This window comes from Euprymna scolopes, chromosome 16 (genome assembly GCF_053919585.1).
Source record: "Euprymna scolopes isolate OS-2025 chromosome 16, ASM5391958v1, whole genome shotgun sequence".
NCBI classification, from domain to species: domain Eukaryota; kingdom Metazoa; phylum Mollusca; class Cephalopoda; order Sepiida; family Sepiolidae; genus Euprymna; species Euprymna scolopes.
The window spans coordinates 54,023,815-54,051,682 of NC_136497.1; the positions used below are offsets into that span (position 1 = coordinate 54,023,815).

The following is a 27,868-nucleotide window of genomic DNA, read 5'->3' on the forward strand; positions in this document are numbered from 1 at the left end:
TTCTGAACCTTGCTAACAAATTTCGAATCTCGGTCTATCCTAATCTCATTTTTATTTATCTAATGTTTTTCTTACTTGCAAGAAAAGGTTCCCCTTTTCTTGCAAGTAAGAAAAACATATGTTGCAAGAAAAGGGGAACCTTTTCTTGCAACATACGTTCCCAGGACTTGCTTCTGCATTCGATATTCAACTTTTTAGAGATCATCTAGTGGAGATATTGAACAGTTCACTTTTATATGTCCTGCAAAAAGGGATATATTTGTTTGAACTAGCTGAGTGGTCTTAGCTACAACATTCGAGTAATAATCTAGTTAGTCGCCTTAATGAATGGTATTTGTGGTCGGAGCTGGTAATATCCTTAAGTGTTAGGTTCTCAGCGTATCTGCCGAGATTTCTCTCAAGCTGCTCTACCAGTCAGTATTTACGGTTTAATCAACCAATCATATTCTTGTGAGGCGGAAACCGGATGTATGCATATTCAGCACATCATATGTATTAATAAATATACGTGTCCAATATTTATTATGTCTAGATATATCTGGTCAAAGTTTAGAGGAATCCAATGGAAATATTGCCATAATATTGTGAAGGCTGCGTTCATGCTTGGCATCCATAAACGATAGTGACAATTATATTTTCTTTTTTCTTTTATTTATAACTTAAAAACTTTAAATTGTAGAGATTACAAAGTAAGAATAACAATTTTAGCATGGCATTCAAGGCTGGGAGCAGAAGTATGCAGGGGTGAGGGTTCCCATTCATTCCGACGATAATATACAAAAATAGAGAAAAATTGGACTGCCTGTTGAATATAAAGCATCTACTTCGAAAGCAGACATTTAAAATAAATTAGCTTTGTGTGAGTACAAGTAAATAACCCGAAAACAGCTGTCAAACGAAACAGACAAATGTTATAGGTGCTTATCCAGAATTGACCCTATATTAAAAAGCAAAAGTGCAGAAAAGTCTTTATGATGTACGTACTCGTCACGGAAAGAAAAATAATCATCGTCTGAAAATCAGGTAAATTAATCAAGTAGTTTTTTTATATAGAATTTTATTTTTTTCACGAATTTAATTAATGGTAAATCCTAGGCATTACAAGAACGAAAACAACAAAATAAATTTTGGAAGTTCAAATTGAGCTACTCCTTTTTTTTTTATTCAAGATGGTAGAGCATAATACTTTGTCATCACTTCCTCATAAAATTTTTTATTTTATTAATAAAAAAAAAACCACTTGAATTAATTTACATAGTTTTTGGAATATGACATTTTCATTCGATCACAAGATTTTTCTTTATTTTTATTTTTTAATTAATTAATATAAGGGGAATTCTGGACAAGAACTATGTTATGTATAAAAAATTATTTATTTTACTGATTTCTTTTCAGGGTGATAGTGGTGGTCCCCTTGTATGCAGGAATGACAGAGGACGCTTTGAACTGGTCGGAGTGGTCAGTTTTGGTCCACCGCTTTGTGCTGCCAAAAATGGGACCCCTGCTGCTTTCAGCAACGTTTTGAATTTCCGCGGTTGGATTGTTGACCAGACAAGTAAGAATGATATAATTTTTTACTTGCACTTTAGAATGTCTGGAATAAAAAAAATTTATAATTTTTTTTTAGGAGTCAAAAAGTTGAAATAACTAGATGTATCCATAATATAAGATTTGTAGTCAATTCAAATTCTCATGCATTATTTTTTTTGTTGCACAGGATGTAAAATGTGGTGTCCGGATGCCACGTGTGTCTATGATGCAGAAATATGTGATGGAATTGACCACTGCCAGGATAGAAGTGATGAACTAGCCCCCAAGTGCGGTAAGATTAATCTTTTACACTTTATTACAATAAATAATTTGAATAAATGCTAAAGTGGTTTTCATTCATCACTCTTATGTTCACATCAAAACGGATTATTTTATTTAAATCAAATAATACAGCATAATATTTGGAAATAATCTCAGTCTCTCTCTCTCTTACTCTCACTCTCTCTCTCTCTCTCTCTCTCTCTCTCTCTCTCTCTCTATATATATATATATATATATATATATATATATATATATTTAAATGCTTGCTAAATTTATAGAAATTTCTTGTCACTACCTCATGTTTCTAATTGATACTATTTGTGATTTCAGTTAGATTGTGATTCAATCTATATTTTATAATTATTCAAGCAAAAGCGATTATTTATAAGCTGTTTGTTTAATAATATGATTTTCTACCAGGTGCTTGAAGATAGGGAGCACTTATCTTTTCTATTATATTTTTATTATTCTATGAGATCCTATTATTTGTCACGTACTCCCGTGTCAGTTTTTAAAAATTTATTTACTTTATTTATTTATTAATTCATTTTATTTATCAATTTTAGTTTTATTTATTTATTTTTATTTTTATTTTTTACTTTTTATTTTTTATTTTCTCATTTTTAAAAAGTTTTTTTACTTTTATTTTTTCTCCTGAAAGCTATTAAATACTGATTATTAGTTAACTTTAATTTACCTAGTCAGGTTTAAGGTGGAATAGCAAAAATTTCTTTCTATGCAAACAATGTTATACGAGTTCTTGCCGTTTATTTAATAAATTTTTCCTGGATACTACTATATAATAAAGTTCGAGGCTGCAGAGGTTGCAGCGCCCAGAATTGTTAGGTGTATATTTCTTAGCCCTTCCATTGACCATTTTATTTGTATTTTATATTATTTCTTCATAGTTCTCTTATCCATTTAGCCAAGGATGTTAATTTCTTGTTAGTTTCCTCCTTTTTTATTTTAAAAGATGTTATATGTTTGTGGAATCTGTCCTTAAATTGACAGTCCATTTACCCTATATACATGCTAGTTCTACTATTTTAAATGACTTCACATTTATATATAATGTAAGAAATAAGGCATTTCCCATCCAGACACATTCATTTTTGTTTCTACAATTACAGAGAGTTTCATTTTCACTATTCTGGCTGCTACTTCGTCCACTTTTCTTAATTATCTTATCTATTTTTGCATTATTGAAACTTATTATAGTTTTTCACTAGGTTCACAGATGTTGAGAATGGTGATTTTACTGTATTTTAGGTCATAAGCTTACTTAAGTTATTACCTTTAGGGAAGTTCCCATCAAGAATCTTGTAGAATTCCTTTGGCAAGTTGTTTTTTATATGTGCGCTGTAAGGCAGATTAAACCATATACACTCTCTTCATCTGCTTTTCTTCTTATTTTTATTTCCCTGGTGTTTGGGGGGGTACTTACTTCTAATAGATCTGAGTTGTCAATGCTTATTCTAATGTTTTTAGAATTTTTATGTCTAGAATTGCCCATAGTCATATTATAAGATATAAGATGGGATGGTACCCTTTTTAATCCTTTGGCATATATATATATATATATATATATATATATATATATATATATATATATATATATATATATATATATATATATAGCAAAAATGGTAATTAGTAAAAACCTGAAGAAAGTTTTCAATACTATTGCAGAGCAAATATATATATATTTTTATTACCGTTTTATCTGCTTAGTTACACATGTTTCGGTTACTGAATTGTATCAACGATCCAATAACTTCATCAGATTTTACTGAAACCTTTCTGTAAAGTTTGATGAAGTTATAAATAACGGTAATATATATATATATATATATATATATATATATATATAATTTTTAAAATAGAATTATCTGCTGACACATGTTTCATCATCTACGACTCATCAGAGTGGCTGAATTTAGCGATATACACACACACACACACACACAGATACACACACATATATATATATATATATATATATATATATATATATATATATATGGAGGAAAAACTGAAAAACTACTATTTTAATGGCTAATTTGCATATCTATTTTTTACTCGTCTATAATGAATTAATATTTGATGCTGTTCAATTTGTAATTTTATTGTCGTATTTTTTCTATATATGTGAAATCGTTTCATAGATATTAGAAGTAATTAACTTAAGTGATTTAAGATAAAAACATTACAAAAAACTTTCTTAAAATACTTCTTCCTTAATTTTCAATGGAGGAAATTTAAATGGAATTAATATTCTTAGGCTAGTATTGAAAAATGCTTCCATTTTAACAATCTCACTAACGGAATGAATATTTTTGAAAAAATATCTAAATCAAAATAAAGTTATTTTTTGTAAAGAACATCGTGTAACAATACAACAGAAATCGACTTGTTAGATTGAAAAATATCGATGATAAACTATTGATTCTTTTTTTATTTATTGATTATTGAATATTTATTGAAATCAAAATTAAAATAATTGAAAATTGAAACGAATCTCTAAAAATCATAAAAATGACTAGCTTTTTACCAAGTGAAATTAAACAATGTTTTTTAATTGTTTTTTTTTTTATTTGTTTCGGCTGTATTCTTTAATGCTACTTACAAGAAACTGTTCATAACTTCTGTATTAGATATAGTATAAGATTATCAAACATGATGTGTTTCTTTCTCATCTATATGTAACTTTAATGAATTATTTTTGCTTACTGTTACTCCTACCGTTTCTTCTACTTATGTACGACATATTAAGGCATGACAAATGGCTTCTGCTGATTCTGTATTCATATGATATTTAGGCATGACAAATTAAATCACGAAAAAATGGTTCCTGCCTTTTTTTACGTAAAAATCTTTAAAAAAAAATAAAGAAAGAAGTTTTGTTTTCATATTTAGGGTGATATTTAAAAAGTATACAAGTCCAACATAAAAAAAACAATGTTTTCTTAATTTACCAGGTTGACAAGCAAGTTACTGCGGTTTTTAATTTTTAAATTCAGATCAACATATCTCGGCTCAAACAAAAATTTTTTGATCGAAATAATCACCATCAAAATCAACACACTTTTGCCAATGCAAAACAAGTGTATTTATGCCAGTAACGTAAGAATCTTGCGTTCTGGTGGTGATGAAGTCGCTGAAGGCGTTTTTGATATTGCTTAGATTTCTAAAATATTTGGATTAATCGTCTCAACACTAATATATATATATATATATATATATATATATATATATATATATATATATATATATATATTGACAAGAAAGTTCTTGTGGTTTTTAAGATGAACATATCTTGGCTCAAACAAAAAATTATTGATCGAAATAAGCACCATCAAAATCAATTTATTTATGCCAGTAACGTAAGAATCTTGCGTTCTGGTGACGATGAAGTCGCTGAAGGCATTTTTTTTTAATATCACTTAGGTATTTTAAGCATTTCTCACACAGAAAGTTGTTGAAAAAGTTGTTGAAAAAGTAGTTAAAAAAGTTGTTGAAAAAATTGTTGAAAAAGTTGTTGAAAAAGTAGTCTGTAGGTGAGAAGTCTGGAGAGTATGGCAGATGAAGCAAAATTCCGTAGCCCAATTCATTCAACTTCTGCAAGGTCTATTTAGCAACGTGCGGTTGGACATAGTCGTGGAGGAGAATTGAGTCCTTTCTGTTGACTAATGCTGGATGTTGCTGTCAAAGTTTCTGATGCATTTCTTCCATTTGGTGTACAGTACTTCTCCACCGTAATGATTTCGCCTGCATTCAAAAAACTATAATGGATTAAACCGAACAGTCAGCATGACTGTCTTTTGATGCAACTCTGGCTTCAGGAAGTGTCCATCGGCATCTAACAACTGAGCTGAGCATCGCTGGTTGTTGTAAAGAACACACTTTTCATTGCAAGTCACTACCCGGTCGAGAAATTGGTCATTCTTGTTGCGTAAAAGAAGAGATGACACTTCATAACGGCATTTCTTTTGGTTGTCGTTCAATTCATGAGGCACCCACTTATCAAGTTTTTTGTTTTTCTAATCTCTTTTAACTGGTTGGAAATCGTTGTGTGCGTTACGTCTAATTCAGAAACAAGTTCTCAAACAGTTGTACATTGATTGGCTTCGACTAAACCCCTTTGGTCGTTGTCAACGTCTGATGGCCGACCACTACGTTCATCATATTGAAGACTCTTGTCTGAAGTTACAAAATTTCTTAAACCACCATTGTGCTGCGTGTTCAGTAGTGGTTCCTGGGCCAAATGTTTCGTTGATTTCGCAATCTGTTTCAGCAACTTTTCAACCTAGCTTGAATTAAAATAAGAAAATCAACATTTTGAAAAGAAGACATAATTGTTTTAAAGCGATTGTAAATTATACGATTAGATAGAGGAAAAACGCGCTTTAAAATGATATATAAAGTAAAGGTATTATAACGAAAACTTTTTTTTTTTAATTTAATTTTCACCCCAAACAAGGCACATTGCCACTTTGGTATAGGGGCTACTATCAGAGGCAACATCTACTGGGGTACTATGTGGGGATTTGGGCAGCAAGGTGTCTGTTCACGTTACACTTGGACTTCTGCATGTCAGCACAGTTGGGGAAGCAGAGACCTGGAATGGAATTCCAGAGTCTAGCGGTTCTGGAGAAAAAACTACTGGAGTAGAAATATCTTTTACATCTAGGGATCACTACTGTGTGAGGGTGGGATTTAGCTGCCTGTCGGGCTTGTCGAGGATGTTTACGTCGTGGAGGCACAAGTGCTTGCAGTTCGTCAGAGCATTCTCCATTAAAATACTTGTAGAACAAGCAGAGGGATGCAACATTTCGTCGATGGAACAGAGGCTGAAGCTTAGATGCCAGTTCAGGGCCTATCAGATTGGTGGCTCTCTTTTGAACCTTGTCTAGGAGCAAGAGACTAGTAGCAGATGCACCAGCCCAAATATGACAGCAATACTCCATACATGGGCGAATGGTTGCCTTATAGAGGTACAGAATACTTTCAGGTGTTAGTAGTTTTCTAGCACAGTATAGAGAGCCTACCTTCTTTGCAGCGGCCCTGGCAATGCTTTCAATGTAATTGTTCCAACTCATGTTTCCTGTGAACGTTAGGCCAAGGAGTTTGAAAGATGTACTCTCAGATAATGGATCTTTGGCCATTGCTATTGCTGGTAAAGAAGGTTTCTTATAATTATTGAAGGAAACAAGTTTAGTCTTGGCAGCATTGAACGTGACCATCCATTTTTTGTCCCCATTCCACTACAGATTGGATGTCACCCTCTAGTGTTTCTGCTATTTCTTTAGATATGTTTTCCTGTCGTGCCTGTTATAGAGCGTGGTGTCATCAGCATATATACCCATCTCAGAGCCAATTTTGTCGGGGAGGTCATTTATGAATATTAGGAACAACATAGATCCAAGGATAGACCCTTGGGACACTCCTGCATTTATATCATATTGTTTAGATGTACGACCGTCGAGGACAACCTGGATTTTTCTCTTATCTAAGAAGGATTTAATTATGTTTAGTATTCTACCAGTGATACCGTATGATCTAATTTTCCTGAGGAGACCCTCATGCCACACCCTGTCAAAAGCCTTATATATATCTAGAGCTACCGCTCTGCCCCTCCACCCCCGGCTTTGTCCTGTGAATGGTATATACTTATGTGAAAATACAGCATTTGAAATCAAAATTAAAAATTCTACAAGAACTTTCTTTTGAATCTAAGAAAAGGAGTCTTTACGTTTTTTTTAAATCGTAAATGTTTTTTTTAATTTTATGGCATTTTTATTTTTGGTAAATTTTTACTTTCTTTCCACTTTAACACTCACCTTTAAAATGACGACGTTTATACGTTTTCGAGCCTGTTGAAAACGAATATCACATTCAAATAGTTTTCTGCTTGATATGTTTTTCCAATGTATTGCTTAATAAATGGGGAAAAACATGGCCTCTAGTAAAAACATAATGGATTATATTGGATAATAAAGTTATTAATATCTAGAAAATTACTTGTCTCCCCCAAATTTGAATTTGATATTCGTTTTCAGCATACCCGAAAACCTATTTATGGTGAATGCAGAGATGGAAAGAAAGTAAAAAATAAATACCATTTTTTTAATAGTAAAAAAAAAAAAAAATTAAATAACAGTGAAAGGTAAATATACTCACAAATTATTAAATTCCTACAAATCTCAGCCTATCAGTTTGGAAATAAAAACTTAATTTTTACAAATATTTTTAGCAATAAATAATAATAATAATGATAATGATAATAATAAAAATAGCATGCCAGTCTGTTTAAATATATGGTTGCTTCTTGTTGTTCTTGACATAAGAATCCCAGGTTGCTCGAATGATGTGCGTAGATATCACACAAATAGAAAATCAGAAGGCACCATTTGTTGTGCCTTGATTTGTTGCACATAAATACTGAAGTCTGTTAACCGAAATAAAAATAAAATAATGGAAAACTAAAACAAAAAAAATTTTTTTTTTCTAAATTATAAGCATGGCTATATTTTAAATTATTCTTCTCTGATCCCTCTACTTGGTGGTATTTTTGCCGCTGGATAAGTACAACTAATTTATGATAACTGTTTAATGTAATTGAATGCCTTAAAACTAAGTACGTGCAACATGGTGTGTCCGGTGGCAGACAAAAAAAAAAAAAAGAAGAAACCCAAAAAAAAAAAAAATGGCTACTGCTTCTAATTATATGCTGGCAATTTCGTGAAATAACGAAATTTGATGGCAGTGTATTGACCTTAGTACAATGAGCTTTAACAGCAATGTATTAATTTTCTTTTTATCCTAAGTATTTGTATTTAATAGAAAGTGATAGATATTACGATTCTAATCCATCTTTTGTTGTTTCAGCCCCATCCGTTACTTGTAATTTTGGCACGGAATATAAATGTGGTTACCGCAATGATTCTATTCATCCTTGGTACCGGCGAAGTCCATACTGGGCAACACCTTATATGAAACCAGTGAATTCAGGAGACATGGAAACAGGTTAGTGGTCATCTATATATATAAAAGCCAAAATGTGTGTTAGTGTGTGTGTGTGTGTGTGTGTGTGTGTGTGCTCGCATTTTTTCTGTATGTCCGCCGAAGGCTTTTTTGGAGGAAGTTCCCCAGGGGTTACTATGTCTTAGAACTTTTTATATACTCCTTAGATTATAATATCTATGATTTACAAAACGACATCGTAAATATCTTTTATTTCAGCGACTTTTATCTTACAAAATTCATGCTGTGAGTTTGTTTTCTCTACTACTATGGCGTGATATTTGACCTAGAAAACCATACGTTGACATTCAATCACTTGCATTTTTAAACGTTTATTTTCGGCTGTTTTCAAGTCCCTGCCTTTGTAGTGTCATGCTAAGTCACACACTATTAACCTCAAGTCTTCAGGTTTGAGCCTACCTCCCCCCCCAAACTTTTTCGCTGTTGTTTTTTGTTTTTGTTTTTCTGATTGCTTTTAACAAGTTTGACATCATTTGTTTAATATTTAAACAGGATTATTACTTCGCTTATTATTTAGTTTCCATTTTGTTTTGATCTACCCCCCCCCAGCACACACAACTCCAAACACCCGGGCAACATTGAGCACCCCCGCTAGTCTATAATATAAATCTCACTTGTCTGTTTAAATGTATGTATGTATGTATGTTTGTATGTCTTGCAAAAACTTTCAACAAAGGCGACGGATTTTCACGAGATCAGTATTGTTTTGAACCTTCAGGCGACCAATATCAATAAATTGGTTAAAAACATTAATTCCTTCACCCTCAACTGGGCACTTTTCTACAGGGAGGGGTCGCTTTTTCGCCGATATTTTCGAAAGTCATTCCCCTCTTTTCGATTAACTAGCCTTAATTTAAACATTTGTCATTTCCGGTTTGGCAATGAGTGCGTTCTTTTCCTCCTTCATGGTATGGGTTCGAGCCTGCCTGCCTATTATCACTTTTTTTTTCTTTTTTTTTTTTTGCTCAACACATACCACCAAACACCCAGGCAATGCAGGGCACCCAGGCTAGTCTATATATATAAAAAAGCAAAATGGGTGTGCACGTTTTTGTATGTCCAGCAAAGGCTTTTTTCACTGGGGTTCTCGGGGAGGGGGTGTTTACTATTTTGGAGAATTTTTTATATACACCCTAGATTATAATTTCTATGATTTGCGAACGGAAGTCATCTCTACATTTAGTTTGAACGAGTTTTGAAAAAATAAAAAACTGATTTCCAGTGTTTGTTTGTCTTTTTCGTTTAAATAAAGTGAAAACCGAGTCGAAACAGAGCGATTAATTGGCCTTTGTGGCCGGCACGTCTTGAAGGTCATTAGCACTGTAGGGAATACACTTCATATCAGACAATTGCTATTCATTAAGACACTGCCAGAGCCCTCCCTTTTGGTGGGGGGGGGAAGCTGGTTTCCCTCAACATCGTGGTGAAGCAAATATGGTAGAAAGCTGCAGGCTAAACTGGCTGTAGGCCAGTTTAGCTTTCAGCTTTCTGCCGTATGGTTGACATTGCTAAATTTCAACTCTCTACACTTCCGCTTCTGTCTTGGTGTAGCGGTAACATGTCACATTTTCTTTCACTTTCTTTTCCGCCTTCACGTCACATGTTCGGGTTCAAACCTCCCTGTCTACTAACACTTTTTTTTTTCAAACACCCAGGCAAAGCCACGCACCCCGCTAGCTTTATATATTGACAGACAAGAAATGAAAGGAAAAGTTTGTTTTTTTTGTAACAGATTGTTGCTCAATGTTATAAATAGAGCATTAAGATAAGACAAAATGATGAAAAAAAAATGTACTTTTACTTGTTATTTTATAAACACCCGAGTTTTATTGGATTGATATCTAAGAAACCACAACAATAGAGTTATTATATATATATATATATATATATATATAGTAGTAAGTTATAAAAATATATATAACTTACTACCTAGCTCTACCTATGTATTGAGCACTGTTGAACTAAATACTTAAAGTTTACGCATAAAATTATACTTTTGTATATTAATTTATGTGATTAAATACTCATATATATATATATATATATATATATATATATATATATATATATATATACACACACACACTATTAAAACCGATATATATACTATTAAGACCGATTAAAAAGTTTTCCACATGTCTGAATACTCTATATACCAAATTTCAAGTCTGTAAATCGAAAATTTGTTGAGTATATAGGTTGAGAATTGTCCTCACACGCATATTCTCACTTTTATAGATATACTAGTAGGCCGCCCGGCGTTGCCCGGTTGTAAAATACACTTAATAACATATTTTGATTTATGCAGAATTCTAATTTATTATAAACAGAAATACTGAAGGTATTAATCGTAACGTTAAATTCCTTTAAAAGAAAATGAAAGAAAAAAAAAACGGAAAGAAACTGAGACATTTGCATGTGAGTATTATGTTTTTTTTAAACAGCTCACTTCTTGTAAGTAAAAAAAATACTCGAGCTGCGACCAAAACCTGAAGACGATAACCATTAAGCCAGCTTGATACGGTCTATAAAAAGTGTTTTCTAAACCTACTTATTCTTAACTTAAAGAAGCTGTCATGTTTTCCGGTCACACATGCACATTCACACATTCGTGAAACAGTTAACAAAGAGATAAAAATCCGACGACCCCCCCACCCCCCAGGTACCAATTTTTCAATTTTTACCCTTTAGCAGTTCTTCTTTTTGGGTGAAAACGAATTAAAAACATTTTCAAAATGTCTAAATCGCGTATATACCAAATTTCAAGTCTATAGATCAAAAATTCGTTGAGTATATACATTCTCACTTAGATAGATAGATAGATAGATAGATAGATAATAATTATTCTTTATACCTACAGACACCAGTGTTTTATGTTTACGCAATCATCAGTGTAGGGGATAACAATTTCAGCCAGTCTTGAGATCCAAACCCAGTCACGAAGCCACCTTTTTGCTCCATTTGCTAAACCTTTACTCCAGGACCACCAGACAATTGCCACAGGAACAAAGGGAATTCAAAAAATATTAAATGCCAAATTCAGGCAAATTAGACAGTCTAAAACATTGCATAAATGCTTAGTTGACTGGATAAGTTATAATTCCGTAGACAATGCCTATATGGGATGTCTCCAAATTAACCATGGTATCGCTGTTATTGAAATTTATGTTGGTAATATTTGGTTTCTTAGCTGTAAATAATAATGCTTCTAGTATATAGAGTTTATGCTTGTTACTAGTATGTTCAAGTACAGTCGTTACAAGTTTTCGAATTTAGGAGCAGGGAAAAGAGTGTTGGGTAGCAAGATGCTTAGCAATGGCGCTGTAGCCAAAATTTGAATTGGCTGCCATGGTCGCTTTTTACCCAAGTACTTTCAGATTCGTCCAGATCCATCGTCATGGATGATTAATGTTAAAGATATTAAATTATTTATAGAGATGATTTTTTACCTCCAGTGAATCACATATTATTAACTATATGAATAAATTCTATGTCATTTTTAAAAACAAATTTAACCAACTATTCTGAAATATTTAACCATCTATTCTGAAATATTTAACTATCACTTCTGAAATATGAATTAACATCAAAATAGATGGCTATATTATGTTATTGAAATTGATTTTTATTAATATTTGGTTTCTTAGATTCTCGTATATATATATATATATATATATATATATATATATATATATATATATATAAGGTATCTTCAATAAGCTTCAATCGAGACTTTTCCAGACTTTTTGTAGACTAATTTTTATGATTTCAGGATCAAATGAACAGTTGCAGCAGGAATTGGAATACACCCTACTAAAGTCTGATTGTCACAGCTGGTGAATTTCAAAAAATGCAATTTGGACGTGAGAACACTTTAGAAGAACGCTATGCTTCTGTTTTAAACTTGAAAAAATGCCACAGAAACATACGAAATGTTTCAGACTGCTTTCGGACCATCGTACATGAATCGGGCATCAGTTTTTGAATGGCATAAGAGATTCAATGAAAGCAGGGAGTCTGTGAGGGATGGTGAAAGATGTAGGCGGTGTAAGGAAGTCAGAACACCAGAGTTGATTGGCCAAATAACGAATTTCAAGGATAAGGACCGTCGTGTGTCAATAGACAACAAGTGCACAGTTTGATGTCAGTGTAGGAACCGTACACACAATTATTTACAAGGAACTGAAGATGCGGAAGATTTGCATGAATACACCATGCCACAACTCCATCTTTGTCACAGACTATTTGACCAAGATGGGCATCAAGACTGTTCCTTTGTCATCAAAACCTTGCTCCCTGTGACTTTTAGTTATTCCCTAAGCTCAAGGACAACCTTAGAAGTTATGAGACAAGTGAAGAGATGAAAGAGGTTGTGACGAAGGTCATTGATATGCTCACACAAGAGGACTCCTATGGGACTTTCCAGAAGTTGTTAGAACGGTACAACAAGTGCATTGCAGCCGGAGGAGATTATTTCGAAGGGGGATAGAGAGTCATGTGTGCACTATCAAAAAAAACACCCATAAACTTATTGAAGGCACCTCGTATTATCTCCCCTGTGTGCTGTTTCTATCTTTCCTATTTTCTTCACCTTCTCATCTATCTTCCCTATTTTTTCCTTTCTTCTTTTATTATTGGCTCTTCTTTAATGGTCCACATTATTTCATAGTGGCCTATATTTTTTTTTACTATTACCTACATATATACTACCTTTCCGATTTATCTTTATATGTTGTACTTACTTTTAATTAATTTGTACCATATTATGCTATTCCTTCATTCTCTTTTCATATTTAAATGTTATTACGTCAGTTTTTCTATATTTGCATTTTGTATAATTCTGGCCCTTCTCCTCTTCTAATGAGAAGCATTAGCTTCGAAATGCCATGACATAAAGAGGCTTTTGTCTTAATTTTCCTTTTTTACTGTCCCTTATTGTTCTGTTATATATAACTTCTATTCCTCAGCTTTCATTTAATATTATATTTCTACTATTATATAAAAGTAACTTTATCTGCATGTCTGTGAGTTCGTTTCCTATGGACTCGAAAACGACTGGGTCGATTTTTATAAAATTTCATACGAAGGTACTTCATGTGTCTGGCAGGGTTTTAAATAGGTTTTGTGTCAGAATGTTTTTGATAAGTATTGATAATCGATAATTGAAATAATCTGATAAAAGAAGGAACAGGCGATTTTAACCAAAGTTAACACCTTACACAACCTAACATCACAAGTGTATTTGAGAAGGTTTATTATTGCATAAGCTGAAAGGCTCGACATATAAAATCAATAGTAGGTTCTTTGATATGACAGGGGCGTATTAGAAATGAATGTTACTATTTAAAGTACAATTTCACAATGATGCTTGACTTTTGCATATTAAACTTAAATTCAAGCCATTATAATCGCACAACCAGTAATCCCATAAACATAAAATCAACAGTAGGTTCTTTGATATGACAAAGCCGCATTCGAAATAATTGTTTCTGTTTAGAGCACAAATGAGTCATGATACTTTACTTCTGCATTTTAAAGTTTAATGCAAACTGTTATATATAAAAATAATTTTATAAAATCAACAGTAGGTTCTCTACAGTGCAATGTAGACTACAATATATTGTGAACTTAGTCACTGTGAGAAGCATGCAAAGCTTCCTGCATCTGCATAGCAATGGATCCCTAATTAGAGCAGGCAATCAATAGATTTGATTGAAAAATGGGCGATTTTATCGATTTCGATGACAATAAAAATATGGAAGTGTGAAATGTTCGTTGATCATCATTCAATCTCGGGCAATGTCGGGTTACCTGGCTAGTATATCTATCTATAATGATTGTATCGTTGCTGTCATAAATCCACAGAAACTTTGTGTTTATCAAAAAATTTTAAATGACATAATTATAGCGTATTTAATTATACAAAGATTATTAGCTACATATGTGCATATATATTTCTGATGCAACTCCTTTAGAGAAACAGCATTTTCAGGTGAGATTTTTGTAAAAATAAAATCTGGCATGAAGTTGCTGCTTTTCTAAAGGTGTTGCCTCAGAAACATATATGCACATACGTAGCTAATAATATTCGTATAAATAAATAATATATATATATATATATATATATACTATTGATTTATAAACTTATCTTTCTTTTGCAGATGCGTATATGTTAGCCTCGGTGTATGCCACAAGCTCTTCTCCAGCAAAACTTCTTTCTCCGGAAGTCGCAGAAATCCCCTGCATATCATTCAAATACATGACGAATGCCAGCAGCACTAGGAGAACTTTTCTGGCTGTGAAAGCCAAGACACGAGATTCTTCATCTTACTTTGAAGTTTGGAAAAAGAGCCTAAGTGAAGAACACCAGTTCTGGAATCTGGCCACAGTTTCAATGCCGAAGTCGACAACCCGTATAATGTTTGAGGGTTACTATGAAAATCCTAATGAGCATTCTTTCATTGCCGTAGACAGCGTCAAAGTTATGAATGAAAATTGTACAGGTATTGATTTTACTTTGTATGCTATTATTTTATTACTTTTACTAACGAGTCAGTAGTCATCGTTTATTAAAACCAATAGTCATCATTTATCAAAACCAATAGTCATCATTTGTCAAGGTCAATAGTCATCATTTATCAAAACCAATAGTCATCATTTATCCAAACGAATAGTCATCATTTGTCAAGGTCAATAGTCATCATTTATCAAAACCAATAGTCATCATTTGTCAAGGTCAATAGTCATCATTTATCTAAACCAATAGTCATCATTTATCAAAACCAATAGTCATTATTTATCAAAACCAATATTCATTATTTGTCAAGGTCAATAGTCATTATTTATCAAAACCAAGAGTCATCATTTGTCAAGGTCAGTAGTCATCATTTATCAAAACCAATAGTCATCATTTATCCAAACCAATAGTCATCGTTTATTAAAACCAATAGTCATCATTTATCAAAACCAATATTCATCATTTGTCAAGGTCAATAGTCATTATTTATCAAAACCAATAGTCATCATTTGTCAAGGTCAATATTCATCATTTGTCAAGGTCAATAGTCATTATTTATCAAAACCAAGAGTCATCATTTATCGAAACCAATAGTCATCATTTATCAAGGCCAATAGTTATAATTTATCAAGGCCAATTGTCATTATTTATCAAGGTCAGTAGTCACTATTTATCAAGGCTAAGAAAATTTTGATAGTCGAAAGCTCAGATTAAAATGACTTTTACTTATTTTAACAGACACATTGTTACAGTTTCCTAAATAAAAATACTCTTACGAGCAATGTTTTTCTAAAAATGTCTACACTACTGCTACTAAAAAAGAAATCGAACAATGAAAGTTTTTTTTTTTTACATACGGACACGGTCGATGGTCTTCATGTTTTGATAGATGCTTTTCCATGTGTGGCCGTTGATCTGTATAGTTACATCGTCTAGTGGCCGTTGATTGGCTGTTTAACTCAGCTGAATAAAATTCATGTATGGAAACAATGGAAACTTGTTGGCGGTTTCCAAGGTTTTATTGAAGAGAGAAAGATCATTCACGAGGAGAGAAACGAAAAATGATTATTTGGGAAAGATAGGTTAAAATGAACTCCTTCTTACTTAATCTTTTTACTAAAAAATAGTGAATCTTGAGGAATTATTCACTTAGATTACTACATTGTTTGGCATGTTTGGTCAGTTTGTTTCCACGACTTGATCTGCCTCAAAACTCTGTTCCATCCCGAACATGTTCTGATGTAATATCATTGACATCTGCTTCTAGTTTGTTTTATCTAAGTAGGTAACCTTTGACCCAACTCGCCTCAGTCACACTAGATGCACTGGGTGTATTTCCGTTTGCTGCCAGATTATCCTGACATGTACTTAATGTAACACTCCCGAAAATTCGTACTAGTTAACATAATCTCTAGTTACTGGGGTAGGGTCCCAATAGATAACAGAGTAATTTAAACTAGCAGAACCCGTGGAAATTCCGCAGTAGTTGAAAATTTTTAAAATATAAATAAAATGAATAAAAAATAAAATAAAACAAATAGCGACGAATTTAAAACAATTTTCTTTAGTAAATTCGTTTTAACCTGTTTAAGCTAAAAAGAATTAATTAAAAAAATTTTTTTTTCAATGAAAATTCAACAGACAACACATTTGTTTTTCTGAATAATTTTTAATATAAATTATAAAGAAACAAATGTCAATTCACTTACAAATAATTTTTTGAATTAAAAAAAAATCAAAAGAAAACTTACAGTATCCTCCCAACATTACTTTTTTTTTCAATTATAAAAAAGCCAATTTGAAACCGTAATCAGACAGCCATGTTTTTAAAAAAATTTTTTTATTTTGCTTTGAAAATTTTTGGAAAGGAAATGGTTTTAATGATTTTAAACTGATACAGGGTGACTACAAATGGAGGTAATTCGTTTGTCATTAATTAATGTTTGCGATTATGATTGTTTTTATTTTTTTGACACCGGATGTCGGACAAGTAAATTAATATTTAGATGATTTTTTTCTTTCACAAAACTGCTGCTTATCGAAGATAATAAAAAATATAAGCTTTTTTAAAATGCTGCTTTTCTTAATACACAAATTATATATAGTATCAAATATTTATGTCAGTATATTACCCGCCTCCCATTTACTCCTTCCAGCAAAGGTAATCTCTGGAAGGACAGTCTTTCTGCTGATCTATAATTCTTTGAGAATAAAAATCATGGCAGTAATTCTTCATTTTTATTGTTTGTTTGTTTTTAGTTTCGTTATTTTTAGTTGTGTCTTGTCATTTTTTTATATTTTTTTTTTATATACTATTTGGATTATTTGGACTATTGGTCTCATCTTGAGTGCTATTTTCACAAGCTTTCGATGGATCTAACCTCCGACCTTCTTCAAGTGTATCAGTTGAACTTGTGAATCTTTCTGTCAAATTCAAGAATCTGCACGGATTTTTTGAACAGAACCCTTTATTTAATCTACAAGAGTAACACGCTTTCATTACGTCAGCCATGACGGAGTAGAAGGCCTAAGTAAATTGCAATTGTATTTTGAGTATCGATGACACTGAGAACTGAACCTTTAACCTTCAGAATAGTGTAATTTAGAACTGAATTTTACCAAGCACTTTATTTGTTACACCACGATTTTTTTTTGTTTAATTCTTAATTCATGGCATCTTTTTTGACAGTTTGTCGGCCAACAGAATTCCAGTGCAACAATGGTGATTGCATTAACGCAATATATCGCTGTGATAGAATCCAACATTGCCCTGATAACAGTGATGAGGTGCATTGTTACACACATCGAAAAGGTATAGCAATCATTCCACATTTATTTGTAAATTTTATCTTGAAGCATATTTCATCAATCAATCAACTTAAATTTATTTGACAAATAAAATAGTAAACTGCAATAAGCCATGTAAAATAAGTTATCCTGATCACAGCACCAATAAAAAATCTCTAGCATGCTAGTGAGATATAATAACTATTCTCAATTATAAAAAAAGAAGGTGCAAGGACAATAATCTGGGTTACTACAGTTATTTGTTAAGAGTTATTTAAGAGTTATTCTACAGTTAATGCTATTTAAAGGTTGTGATTTCAATTTCAGGCAAAGGAATAATTAATAACACGATACAAAATAGCTAAAATTGTTGCAATATATATATATATTTGTAAACTAAACAGGGTATGACTACAAAGATTCGGATGATTTTATTTATAATCATGGGTAATAAGAACCAACCAATTAACTACTAGAATCGTTTTGTAAAAAATACTAAATCTCTTTGAATTCTTCAGTAATAGCTTTCCATCTTGCCATGAGGAGACTACTATATTCCGCTGATCGTGACTGGATTAATTCTTTGACTGAAAAAGCTTCTCTGGTTGTATTTATTCTGTCATATACTTTTGCTTGAGACAACTACATTTTACAATTACAAGAATGGCTCTACACCACTCCAGAGGTTATGGACTCAGCAATCGCTTTTACTTTGGATTTATGCTGCTATTTTTTTGATGACAACTACAGAATGGCACAGCACTCCAGAAAAATAATGATGAAATGTGCTAAGAATACTGAATATTCTAATTCTATAAGGATAGGCAATGTGTGGTTAGGGGATGCAAGCGAATTCCCTAAACACGTAGATGCGAAAAAGCATTTTATGTGTTACTCGGATAGTATATATGTACCGGCAGCCAAGACGATAAATAGGCTTTGTTAGCAAAGTATTCATCTATTAATAGTTTGTCTTAAGAAACTAAAGAATCTATTAGTTACACGAACATTAAAACAATCATTGAATTAATAATAAAAAAAAAACAACAACAAAGCATAGTTAATTAATAAGATGTCCTTTTTCGAAAAGAATATGCAAATTAGTTACATTAACATTAAAACAATCATTGGATTAAAAAACACGAAAATAGTTAATTAATAAGAAGTCTCTTTTCAAAATTTACATGCAACTTAGTTACATTAAAATCAAAACAATTATTGAATTAAGAAATGGCAAAAATATAGTTAATTAATAAGATGTCCTTTTTCAAAATTAATATACAAAAATTAGTTAACACTGTGACTGATATCACGTCTATTTCGTAAAGTTGAAATAACGTTAAGATAGGGCATTTAAACGTTACCATTAGTGTAAGAAATGGGCTCAACTTTATTCGTTTGGCGTGTTTCACATATTTTCTTCATTTTTTTAAAAATTTGTTTCAGACGGTTGTAACAGTGATGAATTCAATTGTTCAAATGGACAGTGTATTTTGAAAGACCAACAGTGTAATGGCATCAAAAACTGTAGAGACGGAAGCGATGAACAAAATTGTACAGGTATGTTATTGTTTGTTTTTCGGTTTTTTTTTTCGTTTTTGTTTTCATTTCCCCCCTTTTTTATGAACCCATCAATAGCAAAATGATACATTTGAGAGAAAAAAAGAAAGATCGATTTAAACTTATTGATAAAATCAAATTTAAAAGACTTTGTATCATTTGGATTATCCAGACTACTGTTCTCCTCTTGGCCGTTATTTTCACAATTTTTCAGTCGATGTAACTTCCGACCTTCTTTCTATTCGAACTTTGAAAGCTTTATGCTAAACTCGGGAATCTATGCAGAATAAATCTTACCTCGATTAGTTGTTTTGTTTTTACAGCAACATTGACCTTGCCTGTGACAACAGTAAGGAATCAGTTGCTATTGGTAAAAATTACATTAATACACTTGCAGTTGTTTAGAATTATTAGTTTGGTGATTGCAGCACAGGTTGGAGCAATTACTAGTGTGATTGCAAGAGTTAGGAGTGGATGGAGTAAGTTCAGAGAACTGCCATTGCTAATCAACAGAGCGCTACCACTGTTGAACAAGGGAAACATTTATTAGGCATATGTATACAGTGTGATGACGCATGGGGTGTAACCAGGCCAGTGAGAGTTGAGGACATGTGTTGCATGGAGAGAAATTATATGAGAATGATACGGTGATTGTGTAATGTATGTCTTAAAGGCAGGTTTAGATCTAATGACCTCAGAAGAAGATGAAATCTGGACGGTAAGATCATGTTGAAAGAATGGATGAGAGTTTTGGGATTAGCAAATGAACCCATTATTTAATCCATGAGGGTAGAGTGTTCTCGTTCCATCATTCATGATCGAGTAGAAATATTAATTAATTATTATGTTACTCTCAGTTATCATCAGTCCTCTTATAATATTCTTTGTACATGGCCGTCTTCAAGTATAATGTAAACAAATATTTGTTGAACCGCCATCTTGAAGAAAAAAATTCTAGCCAGTCACCCATTGTTTCCAATCCTATTGTGGTGGCTTTACTGTGCAATGAACACTTTCTTTAATCAATATTCTCGAGTGCCCCGCCACGCCCGGAGTGGGGATCTATTAGTAGTCCACCCGTTCATTAACTTCCCATATCATCGACTGGCTTTTAGCCTTAATAATTTGTGACTCAGTAATAAAACAAAAAGTAGAAGGCAAAACCTTCAACCTCCAGATAACTGTTGAGCAGAACTTATTGCCAATAAGCATCCATATCCGTTCAGCTACGTGTCAACCGGAAGTTGGTGGGGGGGAGGGGGGAAACACAACCAAGATTGGAATAATGGATCGACTAATCCAAATAATCCAAAGTATCAATTCTTATGTAAAAATATTTTGAAACACGAAACTTCTTTTTTCTATTTTTTCCTCTTTCAGGTAGGCAAGTCATTTTCAATTTCTTGTTTATATGTAAACGCTTAAACCTTGAAAAGAGTTAATGTGATCTTTGATGAATTTAAAGTAGACACTCACGTGGTACATGTTAATTCCGAAGTTGACAACCTATTTATGAAGACAAGTTATGTCTGTGTATGCACTTAGGAGTAATACTTATTCGTGCAGACATGTACAAACTTCACTACACTGGCATGACAATGTTTCAACCTGGAATTATTAATAACTAAGATCTCTTCGGGTCAGAAATCTGTTGTTATTTTATATATATATATATATATATATATATATATATATATATATATATATATATATATATATATATATATATATATATATTAATATATATATATAAATATATATATATATTAATATATATATATATATTAATATATATATATAAATATATATATATATTAATATATATATATATCAATATATATATATATTAATATATGTATATAAATATATATATATTAATATATATATATTAATATATGTATATATAAATATATGTATATATTAATATATATATATTAATATATATATTAATATATATATTAATATATATATTAATATATATATATTAATATATATATATATATTAATATATATATATATTAATATATATATATTAATATATATTAATATATATATATATTAATATATATATATATCAATATATATATATCAATATATATATCAATATACTAGCATGGGTGCCCGGCGTTGCCCGGGTGTTTGGAGGTGTATGCTGAGCAAATCAAGTTATTAAGTTAGATCCATGTCCACGGAAGCTATATCTAAAATTTCAAGTGTGTAGACCCAAAATTGTCGGAGAAGTTTGGTAGAGTTCTCAAAGCTCAAATCGTTGAACTTTGACCCCTTAATCGCCAAATTTCTGGCTAAAAACCGATCACATAGATTTTTTCAAATCTCAGTACCCTGTATATCAAATTTCGAGTCTGTAGACTAAAAATTGACAGAGTTATTTCGTAGGGAAATGGACACACACACACACACACACACACACACACACACACACACACACACTTTCACTTTTATAGATATATAGATTTAAAATTTGAGTCTGACAGAATGACAAAATTATATTGCAAACCGATATATTAAACAAACGAACTTCAAAGAGACAAATGAACACATAAGTAAAAACAATTTGTATTAGAAAACAGTTATTATTCCACGTCTTTTTTTACAGACCTGACGACTGAGGTTAGGTTCGCTCTTAATAAAAATTGTTTTTTATAGTCTTAATTTTGACTTGCTTTTTCATAAAAAACTAAAAAAAAAAATCAAGAAAGAAAAGAAATTTAATTTTATTTTTTCATTAATTTCTTTCTGTGCAAAGCAATTCTTTCAAACTTACTCTGTTTCCAAAATGTTTTTATTTTATTCCCCTCCCCCTTCATTCATTTTCCTCCGCATCCTGGCAAGATTACTGTACACATAGATTCGAAAAAATAGTCAAAAACAAATATATAAATAAATGTTATCAAAGGCAAGATAAGTTACTTTTCTACCTAACTGGATATATTTTTTGTGTTTTTATTCAATGTAATATATTTATTCAGCTCGAAAAACATACAGTGTTTACCGATGTGTTGGAAAATTCAAGGTGGCGTCTCACACCCTCTTTAACACCGTAAGTTTGGGAAAAGGTGTTATAAATAAAAAACTATACAAAATACTATTAAAAACCCGCCGAATATATGTCAACCTATGTCACGGTAACATATATTGAGCGAGTTTTTAACAGTATTTTAACAGGGCACATCGTAAAAACTGACCCATTAATTTTCCTGAAGTAAAAACTATATAGTTTTTAAACTTGTAAAACTGTACATTATAAAAAGAAAACTGTTCAAGTGATTTTTTTTTTTTACATGGGTGTCACCACTTATCAAGGCCCAGAGGCCACTCAAGGATAAGGGTTAATAGGTATACATTAGTCATTGTGATTTTAGCATAGTAAACAGTGGGAATTTTGTAACTTGGATTACTTGAAAAATAAAACTGTTCGAATGATTGAAAATGAGAACAAAATAACAATGTAAATATATTGATAAGAAAAAAACAAAAACAAACGAAGTTTCCGTTTCAGGAACCCGAGTTTAATTTTATGTCGTAATCATTCAACTCGTTAGCGGTTTTATTCAGCGATTAGGGATAACCATACGACATATCTAATTACCAAAGCGATTTAAAAAAAAATTTTTTTTTTTTTATTAAAACTAAACCTGTTTAGTTTTAATGAACCAATTTTTTTAAAGCCAACACTTTAGTTATTTTGAGAGCGTGCAACTGCACCCGAAAGGTTGATTAAGAAACTCCAAATCCTTTTATGACTCGGAAAAAAATGGCTTTTTATCGGCTTAAATGATAAACTAATGTTAAATATTAGTATTTAATATAATGAGATATCAATCTACACAATTTGCCATCGATTCTGAAATAAAATGAAATCCTGACATTGTGATCATTTTTGCAGGTGTTATGTGCCAAATATTGAAATAAGAATGTTTAAATTCAATTATTGTAATTTAAGTCTTTAATTTTAAAGTCGATTTTATTTATAAAATATCTTTTTAGAAATCAATCTCAAAAACAATCTGAACAATAAATCTCTTTTGTTATGGCTAAGTTTTTGTCAAGGGTAGAAATTATAATAGACAAGTATTCATCCATGATGACATTTTACCGATTTCCTGGTTTACAGGTATTCTTGCTAAATTTCTTCGAAAGAATTGACATAAACAATACTTCAACTAAATACGTATATTTCATGCAATAATGACTTTTATTTCTTCTGACTTTTCCTAAACTAAACATAAACCATCGGTTAGGGTTAGTTTAACATTCTGTAAAAGTACCTTCCGTTTTTTTTTTGTTTTTTTTTTTGTACTTCTGCAGAGAAGGTAAAAAACCGATAAAAACTGGATATATTTTTCGTGTTTTTATTCAATTTAACATGTTTATTCAGCTCGAAAAGAATACAGTGTTTACCGATGTGTTGGAAAATTCAAGATGGCGTCTCACACATTCTTTAACACCGTAAGTTTGGGAAAAGGTGTTATAAATAAAAAACTATACAAAATACTATTAAAAACCCGCCGAATATATGTCAACCTACGTCACGGTAACATATATTGAGCGAGTTTTTAACAGTATTTTAACCGGTTTTTTTATTTATTACACCTTTTTCCAAACTTACCGTGTTAAAGAGAGAATCGGCCGCCATCTTGAATTTTCCAATACATCGGTAAACACTGTATGCTTTTCGAGCTGAATAAACATGTTAAATTGAATAAAAACACGAAAAGTTTGCCTTTGATAACATTTATTTGTTATATATTTGTTTTTTGGCAACTTATTCGAATCTATGTGTACAGTAATACAAACCCGAAATGAATTTAAGACCACGAGTGAAATGAGAAAATGAAGAAAATCGCATTTACTGTGTGTGTTTACTGTTTATGTAAGTCAGCGGGTTTGGTTGCCATAACAACGTGACGGTAGTGAACGTGTGTGTGTGCGTGTGTGCGCGTATTTCGTGTAGTTTAGTTTCGTATAATAGTTTCGTATTTTTTTTATTTGTAAATAACAAGTTATTAAAAAATTAAACCCTTCCAAGATGGACAATAAATAAAGCCATAATATTTTATGGTAAAGGTAAGAGCGTAGAAACGATTGTTTTTTAGGAGATGTGATTATTGGATTAACCAATCAGAAATCGTCTGTGGCACACACATCTCGGTTTTTATAGATATATAGATATATATATATATATCAATATATATTAATATATATATATAAATAAATATATATATATTAATATTTATATATTAATATTTATATATTAATATATATATATATATTAATATATATATATATAAATAAATATATATATATTAATATTTATATATTAATATATATATATATTAATATATATATTAATATATATATATATATAAATAAAAATATATATATTAATATTTATATATTAATATATATATATTAATATATATATTAATATATATATATATTAATATATATATCAATATATATATATCAATATATATATCAATATATATATTAATATATATATTAATATATATATAAATAAATATATATATATATATTAATATATATATATTAATATATATATATATTAATATATATATATATTAATATATATATATTAATATCTATATATTAATATATATATATTAATATTTATATATTAATATATATATATATTAATATATATATATATTAATATATATATATTAATATATATATTAATATATATATATTAATATATATATATTAATATATATATATATATATATTAATATATATATATTAATATATATATATTAATATATATATTAATATATATATATTAATATATATATATATATTAATATATATATATTAATATATATATATTAATATATATATATATTAATATATATATATTAATATATATATATATATATATTAATATATATATATATGTTAATATATATATATGTTAATATATATATATATATTAATATATATATATATATTAATATATATATATATATTAATATATATATATATATTAATATATATATATATATATATTAATATATATATATATATTAATATATATATATTAATATATATATATTAATATATATATATTAATATATATATATATATTAATATATATATATATATTAATATATATATATATATATATATATATTAATATATATATATATATATATTAATATATATATATATATTAATATATATATATATATATATTAATATATATATATATATATTAATATATATATATATATATTAATATATATATATATATATATATATTAATATATATATATATATATATATATATTAATATAATTTTACCGTCACAGGATTATTTATCTTCCATCAGACTATCCATTCATGTGTAATCACCTTTTTCGTAACTATATTCCCTCTGCTTCACTTTTTTGTTTTCAAGTAAGATCTTTGACTTACTTGTTGTTGCATGCAAAATCCGATCCCGCATTGTGCTAATTCCTACCCTCTGATGAGAAGGAAAGTATTTCTTCGAAACTCTGCGGATTAAGGACTATCCACTTATCTAGTGTTTCCTTTTCAGATTAAATATGTTTTTAACTCATTTCAAAGTGTTTTTAACATGTTTTATTAACTGTTTGCTCGTATATATTAATATATATATATATTAATATATATATATATATATATTAATATTTTTATTTATTAATATATATATATATATATATATTAATATATTTATATTAATATATATATATATATATTAATATATATATATATATTAATATATATATATATATATATTAATATATATATATATTAATATATATATATATATATTAATATATATATATATATATATATATATATATATATATATATATATTAATATATATATATATTAATATATATATTAATATATATATTAAGTATATTAATTTGTGACTTTTTGGGGCATGAATATTAATTGCTTTGTTTTGAAGAAGGGGTTGTGTTTAAAATCTTTATAGTCCATTGTAAGACTTTAAATAAAAACTGCTTTGCAAAAAAGAACAAAAATTAAAAATAATTTATAAAAAAAATAAAGAAAAGAATAACATTTTTGAAAATGTTTCCATTTTTAGTTTGTTAGCAACTTTTTCTTGGGGGAAGTATCGCGACGAAAAACTGAAACTCTAGAGAAATAGAAGGAAAACATCAGGAGTGAACGTGGAATTAAATCATAATCGAATGGTGCTGCTGCATTGCAATTCAACCACCGATGTTACGAAGGTGAATGTGATAACGTTTTTCTGGTACTTCGACGTAAACAAAAACATTAAAAGTTGCCAGAATAAGCATTAAGGCGAAGACGAATTTAAAAGTTCAAAATATGCTTTTTATTTAACGAGAGAAAGAAAAATAAATCATTTTTTTTTTTTGTTGTTATATTTTTATATGCGTGTGCTGATTCAACACGCGGAAGAAAGATTAAATCGTCCATTGGTTAGCAACACGTGTACATTTTCTTGAAAATTGAGTCCTGGAATAAATGTCAGGTTTTTAGAAACTATGTACAGTCGCGAGAACTTTATATTTTTCTTGAATAAAGTCTGATCGGACTGGAATAAAAACTGTAACAAAAAAGAGAATAATGAAATCTTTTTCCGACTGAGGCAATCATTTTTTTTTTTTTTTTTATATAAAATATTTCTTTTTTTTTTTTGTCTTTACAAAAGGTATTAAAATCCGTTATATTAGGTAGTTCAGTATTGTGATAATTTTGGCTCCATAAATATCTGATGTGACACAAGGTCATTTTTTTGTGTGTTGTTCATCCAGTGAGATTCGACCGTAAATATGGGAGACAAAAATAAGCAAAAAAAAAAAAAAAAAAAAGAAGAGAAAAAAAGGGAAATATTAATGCTCGTTGATATGGTACTTTCATGTTGAGAATTTAGATGTATGATGCGCGCGAAGTAATGTTGGTGGTTTTATGTCTAACCTCGACGGAATCAGCCAGTGAGCTGCTTACTGCATTATGAACTAATCTGATTTGGGTTTGTAGCGCAGGGTCTTTATATAGGTTTCTGACCGGCTCCAACGAAGGCTGTTAGGAAAAGATTTTAGAAAAAGTTGTTTTCTTGGAGCGCTGATTGGATAACAAGTGGA

General features: G+C 30.1%; 1 protein-coding gene across 5 annotated transcripts in view; it reads left to right on the forward strand.

Annotated features, from left to right (window-relative positions):
• LOC145295964 (uncharacterized) overlaps window positions 1–27,868 on the forward strand; it is a 498,857-nt gene that overhangs the window by 374,707 nt on the left and 96,282 nt on the right. For all 5 annotated transcript variants that reach the window (XM_080141875.1, XM_080141872.1, XM_080141877.1 and 2 more), the window contains exons 35-40: window positions 1,396–1,555; window positions 1,718–1,822; window positions 8,701–8,838; window positions 15,018–15,359; window positions 18,063–18,185; window positions 19,607–19,720. In XM_080141875.1, coding sequence (XP_079998001.1) covers window positions 1,396–1,555; window positions 1,718–1,822; window positions 8,701–8,838; window positions 15,018–15,359; window positions 18,063–18,185; window positions 19,607–19,720 — 982 coding nt within the window. The remainder of the gene's footprint in view (window positions 1–1,395; window positions 1,556–1,717; window positions 1,823–8,700; window positions 8,839–15,017; window positions 15,360–18,062; window positions 18,186–19,606; window positions 19,721–27,868) is intronic.